Genomic DNA, 7,213 nt, shown 5'->3' with positions numbered 1-7,213 from the left:
TTATCTTATCTTATCTTATCTTATCTTATCTTATCTTATCTTATCTTATCTTATCTTATGGCTTGACCACATACTTTTGTGCGGTGTCCAGAAGGTTTTTGATGTCGTTCAACAAGGTGCCTTGGTGGTCAGGGCCCGTGACGTAACCGTTGTGGTCAAACACTGGTGTGGTCTCCGCCTGGATATGTACCCACAGACCTGGTGATGTGACGGTGGAAATATCTTTTATACTTCTATAGAAACTCAAAATAAATGTTTACTAATGTGTCTCACGGGCTCATAATATGATCTTATGCAGTTACGAGGGCCGTAAAGCACTTACCCAATGAAAACCCCACAAAAAACCACTATACTCATTTCTTTGCCCCAAGTAATGCCAAAAATAATGATGCAGTGGTTCTTTTAGGCCCTCATTGACCCAATTCAGATCCATTAAGAGGCGAGTTTCAACCACGCCTTGCAGGGCCAACCCGTGCTGAGAGGAATACTGCTGACCACTGTATTGTTTTGTTTTGTTTTCGATGACACAATGCCAAAATAGTTTAGAATTTGAAAATAAAGCACAAAGTGATTTTTTTTTAAAAACAACGTTTTTTAATTGGTAAAATGCACCTTTGCCATCTGATCGGTGCTGGAAAATGGAATTTGAGTTAATTTGTTACAACATACACGATTAAATCAAATGAATAAAAGCGCAATACAATAATCCCTAAACATCAGAACCAACCACTCGACAAAATAGAAAAAGACGGGAAAAGAAAAAAAAATTCCCAAAGACTAAAGACATGGAAAGTACTTACGAATGGAGTTTCCACCAGCATTGTGTACCATCTGAATCTGATTCTCAATTTGACTTTTCACCCTGAGAACGACAACATTAAAAATAGATATAATAGTAATGAAATTGCTATTTTTTAAAGATTGAAATTTCTACCTTTAATCTTTTAGCCATAATATTTTAATCTGACCATGACCAAAACCAAGTACAAAAAATAAGAGAAAAAAAAAAGTATTCTTTAAAATTGTCAATAGTGGAGCTTTCATCATCTTCGCAAGTGCAATATTTCTTAATCACATAGATGGTAATGATAATAATGTATATCATAACATACAGAAGAATATTAAGTCAGCTGATAACTAACACGATCAGCAAGCCAACCTTTTCATGGATTCTGGAGAGGAGGGAGGAACAGAAGTGGCATCGAACAGTCTGCTATGATACATGATATTCTTCAACCAAGTAAGCAAGTAAGTAAGATTATAATATATCTTTGTAATATCTGAAAGAAGAACCCATAAAACATACTTGTCCCACTGGTGGTCCCCAAAGTCATATCCGTAGTATATCCATGGCAGATTTCCTCCTGATAAGAACACTCGCTGGCCGTTGAGCACAAAGTGACCGTTCTGGATGGCAAGCCTCGACTGTGCTAGATGTGGGAAATTTGAAACGTAAATTCCTGTTGTTGTTTTGAGTCTTTTTTCTTTTGTGAGGCTGAATATTTTGATGACGTAAACAATTGTAGAAAGAAAAACAAAAACAAAAGGCGATGCCAGGAATAAAAACAAACTAAAAAAAACAACAAAAAACAAAAAACACGTTTGTGGCGACAGTAGTCTCGTGGTTCGGCTGTTGGGCTCGCAACCGAAAGATTATGGGTTCGAATCCTGTCAGGGTCCCCGACGTCATTTTCTTTGGAACACTTAACTTTTCCTCAATTCGCTTAGATGGGAATGAATACCTGGATTTAGACAGCAAATGATCTTGTTAGTTTGATAGTGCTTGGTCGCTTTCTCGACTGCTAGTACTGTACACGTAAGCTGCACATGTAGCGAAGAAGAATTCTGACTGTTCTAAGGTCTGGTGGGGTAATAATAGTTTGTTATGATGATGATGATGATGGCGATGATGATGATGATGATTGACAGTGTTGAAAAAAAAAGCGTTAAGCCAATACAGTTTCGTAGTTTTCGTGGCGAATGAACGTCATTTTATACGAAATTATCGAAAAGGAGGATTCAAGTACTTTGCTTAACGAAAATCGCTCTTAGTACCTTACTATGTAGTTGCCAATCGATAAGTTAAACCTTATTATTGTGGACGCCGCTTCTTGTCATTCTACAACGCTTGAGGACGCGCGCTGTTTAGGGTCTATTTTTTATGAAGTAAAAAAAAAAAGAAGCGTAACTTCATTATTAGCACATATTTTTATCAACTTTTCTTAATTTAAACTGAAAAGGACATGCCACAGTAAGCTCACTATGTGATACAAATCCGTATTTCTGACCGGTGTACAATGGCTATAAATGTGCCCCAACGTTGCCGTTGGTCACCCGATCGGACTTATTGTTTGTTTGTCTTGTTTTGGTAAGTGTTTTACACCGTTCGCAACTGCTGCACAAGGTCACACTGCACCTCCGAGATTGTCACACTTATCCGAGAAGGCTATGTCTTAGATCTTATCTACCCTAGGAGCAGACGACATAACATGGTTAAAGAGCAGGACAGGAGGTTAAAGGAGATACTTTTAGAGAAAAAAATGTTTTCCGGTTTGTAATATTTCGAACCCGGGACCACTTGAACGAGAGTCAAACACCGTAACATCTAGACCAAAAGAGCCCCCATCGGCTGTATATTGTCGGTTACAGTATTTAAGAGTTTAAAAGTTTATCATATCATCATAAGCTTACCAGTGGCTAAGTATCCGATCAGGAGTGGAAGGACAGCCAACTGGAACATAATATAATCAAACTTTTCATACTTTCGTTGACTTCATTGTGACTCCAAATAATATATTTATTGTTATATTTTGAACCAAAAGCTTTTGATTTATCTGCATATTTTGTCTGTCTGTCTGTCTGTCTGTCTGTCTGTCTGTCTGTCTGTCTGTCTGTCTGTCTGTCTGTCTGTCTGTCTGTCTGTCTGTCTGTCTGTCTGTCTGTCTGTCTGTCTGTCTGTCTGTCTTGCGATCACACAGATACACACACACACACACACACACACACACACACACACACACACACACACACACACACACACACACACACACACACACACACTCACACACACACACGCACACACACACTCACACACACGCAAACAAACATACGCAAACGTACAAACGCATCATAGTAAGTAAACGATGTGGATAATGTTGACTTTAAAATGAACTAAGATCACTTAAGATTAAATCCATGATTTTCGCAATTTTAAAAGAAATTTGCGCATTCTAGTCATTCGAGAATAAAGGTTAAAACTGGCACTACTAATGAAGCAGATATAGTACGGGGGTGACTCAAATCTCGGATTCAAAACGTTTATTAAAAAGAAGAAAAGAAAATATAAATTTTAAAAAAAAAAAAATTATTTTAAAAAAATAATAATAATAAAAATAATAATAATAATAATTTATTTAATAATAATAATTTATTAATAATAATAATAATAATAATAATAATAATAATAATAATAATAATAATAATATAAATAATAATAATAATAATAATAATAATAGTAATAATAATAATAATAATAATAATAATAATAATAATAATAATAATAATAATAATAATAATAATAATAATAATAATAATAATAATAATAATAATAATAATAATAACAAAATGGGCACAACGTGGGAAAGATAAAAGAGTACCCGAAAATATAACCAAAAGTACAATATTAAGCGTGAATGGTTTTTGGATGCTTTGCTCTTTTCTTATCAAACATCTATTGTCATTATTCCTTTTTCTCCCCAATTTTTTCTTTGCGTATTTTTCTTCAGTTACAATTCTAATTCTTGGCAATGATATGACCTATTTGTGTTGCTATTGCTGTAAAAATCTCTTAATAATAATTTCTAAAAAATAAATAAATAGCATTTGTTTAGCACATACCCCCGCTAGCCAGAAGGCTCTGTGCCCTTAAAACTCTTAAAACTATACAGTATTTAACTTGAACGAAAACTCAGTAAAGTTACCATTATGGTGCCGGCAAGATGGGCTGGTCAGTGTGTGCTTACGTCTGCCACTGGAGAAATGACCCGAGACATCCACAAAGACTTCTCTTGGCCTGATAGATCGGACATTCTTATCTTTCTATCAAGGTCATCGTCTCGTCACAAATCAGCCTTGGACATTAATGTATTAACTAATAAATAGCGTATCGGAGACATATTAAATGCAGGGTCAGCAACAGACCAAATGGCAATGTTCTGAAAGGTTTTAATACTTCTGACAACATTTTAAAAACACAAAAAAACAACATCAAAAAAGCAAATTTTCATATTTCATACGTAGTGGCCTGAGACGCTTGTCAGCATAATGAAACTGAATAATCAGACATTTTCCACCTATTCGATAATATTTCTGAATTATTTTCTGCTCATTATCTTTTGATTGGATTTTACTGAAAAACGTTCATCAAAGGCACAAAAGCATAAAAAGATGAATTTGCAATTTTAAAAGACCCTCAAGCTTTGGAGGTCACTAAAATTTGGCAGCAATTTTCTCGCTTATTTTACCTCTGACATCAGGGGCTTCACTTTCTTCAAAAGAAAAAAAAAAAACCTTCTATTTAAGATAAACAAAAAAACACTTTAAAATGATACCAATAACTCCATCAGCGATCTGCCCAATCACTGAAAAGCGCCTGATTCCACCTTGCTGTGACGCATAATAATCATAATGTGCATGTTATTACATGCCCTTAAAAGTTTCAAATGACGAAAACAATTTATTGTTAAAAATCTATTAGAAAAAAGTAATTGCACTTAATTTGAAAGTGTTACAAAAGACAAAAACAAGACAAGCAAAAAATCAAAACAAAAAAAAATAGAAACAACAACAACCAAAACCACAACAAAAATTTAAACAATAACAACAAATAAAACAAAACGAAAAAACAACAACGGAAACACAAAACAACAACAGCAACAACAACAGCAACAACAACAGCAAGAGAAAAAACAACAGGAGCAGCAACAGAAAGAGAAACAACAACAGTGACTACAACAGAAAGAGAAACAACAACAGCAACAACAACAGCTCGTCTTTAAGTATTGAGAAGGACAAAATGGTACGCTATCAATGAGTTAAGTAACTTTGATTTGAATTTCAGCTGGTGTTGCGAAAGGCCTCTGTTACTGTAAAATCTTATTGCGTTACTGGACACATAACCGGCGCCTCTGGTGTTTCAGTTAAGCCAGTTGTTGCTTTTTACCACCATGAGAGGGCAACGGGCATTGGAATAGTGGGTTAACGTAATACCCCACCTTGAAATACCGAGTATTTCTGTTATAGGAATAGCAATATTCAGTGGCGAAGCGTCTATATAATCAAATAATCACTGCTTCCCTTCCTAATTTTAAAACATTGTCGCAGTCAAATTCACCCATAGACGTAAACCTCATAAATTTAATGTAAAAAGACGTTCATAATCACCAATGAACAATAGACTATGCCTAACCTTCAAAACCGTTTCATTGCCACAGAAATAGCCTGTTCGCACCTATCGGGCCACTTTATAAGCACCCAGACGCGCTGATTATCTAAGCGAACTATTACACTGGTCGAGTCTACCTCACAGATGTGAGGGGAACTAATCCTTTGACTCCTGCTACTACACTGCTAGTGCTTGGTTTTTTCCTCGACTTTTTAACGTCCTATAATCAGATCGTGACCTCGATTATGACAGCGGCTCCTGGTCGCGAAAAGCTAGACAAAAAACAGCCAAATGTGAAATAAAAAAATTGATAGTTGGCGTGCTCTACCAAAGTGTTTCGGCTGTCTGGTATAACATGCCATTGTAGTGCTAACATCTGTGCTTCTTTCCTTGGTGTTCGTGTGTTCAAATCTAAAGTTAAACTTAAGGTTAGTTAGAATAAATATGAAATACTTTCCCGATTATTTTAGCTGTTGAACAAGCATACAACATGAATTCAGGATTTGTTTTCATTCACAACTCAGAGTTGCCGCCTCCAGTGCCAGTAAGATTCTTGTGACTTGTGTGAGTGTGATATCCCCAGGCCCTATCTGGTCCCATTTCACTTTGATTACCCTGTCAAACAAGTCATCCTTCGCCCCTGGCAATATTTTTTCCTTATGTTTCTTTTTTTTCTTTTGTTACAGGTAGCCTAAATGTAATGTGCGTGGTATTATCAGGGGCGGATATATTTTTTATCGAAGTATCAAACTTGGGTCTTACACAACTAGAGCTCTGTAAACTGTGTGTACAAGAATGATGGTCTTGAAGTTACATGTTTTGCTTATTTTGTTATTGTCACCATAAATAAATAAAGACCTTTCTGAAAAAAGAGGGTGGTTGGCGAGTGCTCTGGTATCGTTTGCTTCTTCTTTCCTACCTAATACATTGTATATATTATCGTCTTTTTCTCCCCTCCTTTCTTTTGTAACTCTCTAATCTTCGGTACTTATATGACCTTATTGTGTTGCAAGTGCTGTATAACACTTGCTAAAAAAAACCCAGCAACAATAAAAACAAGTTAATTTCCTGAATTACGGTACTGTTTCTCACTGAAGTTAGGATTAACATCAACAATATAAAACGACAACACATTGAGGTCGACTTCTAAATCACCCAAGTGGTTGTGAGTTACTGTTTCGATTTATGCTGTATTTTGAGAGGCTTTGCTCCACTGTCAAGATCCATGGAAGGTTTGAATAAAAAAAGACAAAGCATCCTTTCACATCCTATCCTGCTCTCTAACAATGTTCTGTCATCTGCTTTTGTCTCCACTTTCTTGCCCCACACCCTTACCTCCTTTGCCCCCTCCTCTGGGCCGCTCCCTCTTTTTTCAGCCTTTCTACTTCTTCTTCTTGGCTACTTCTTACTGCTGTCTTTCAGTCCCACCCCTGATCTTATGCTAGGTAAGATCTACACCTAGCCTTTTCGGACAATGGAGAACAATCTCAGAGGTCCTAGGTGCAAGTTGTGCACACTAAAGATCCCTCGGTGTTCCAAAATCGGTAAGAATAGGCTTCGGCCGACACAACGGGCAAAATTCAAAATTTCCTACCAACTGAAATTGTTTGGTGTGTACTGGGCGCTCATATGACCTTATGCAGTTACGAGCGCCGTAAAATACTAATTACCAAAATAGCAAAAAAAGTGAACGCCTCAAGAATTCGTTTACCACAAAAAAAGGCGCATTTTGTGTGCGTGAGTGAGTTGAGGGCGGGGGTGGAGAGGGTG

General features: G+C 36.4%; 1 protein-coding gene across 1 annotated transcript in view; it reads right to left on the bottom strand.

Moving 5' to 3' along the window:
- Positions 1 to 2,740, bottom strand: part of LOC106011394 (mannan endo-1,4-beta-mannosidase) — a 23,277-nt gene extending 20,537 nt beyond the window's left edge. Inside the window, exons 1-4 of the mRNA XM_035968988.1 lie at positions 2,692 to 2,740; positions 1,307 to 1,430; positions 801 to 862; positions 75 to 198 (exon numbers count right to left, since the gene is read on the bottom strand). Of these exons, the coding sequence (XP_035824881.1) occupies positions 75 to 198; positions 801 to 862; positions 1,307 to 1,430; positions 2,692 to 2,740 (359 nt within the window). The remainder of the gene's footprint in view (positions 1 to 74; positions 199 to 800; positions 863 to 1,306; positions 1,431 to 2,691) is intronic.
- Positions 2,741 to 7,213: the final 4,473 nt, after the last annotated feature.

This window comes from Aplysia californica, unplaced genomic scaffold (assembly GCF_000002075.1).
Source record: "Aplysia californica isolate F4 #8 unplaced genomic scaffold, AplCal3.0 scaffold00103, whole genome shotgun sequence".
NCBI lineage: Eukaryota > Metazoa > Mollusca > Gastropoda > Aplysiida > Aplysiidae > Aplysia > Aplysia californica.
This window is presented reverse-complemented; position numbering and strand designations above follow the sequence as displayed.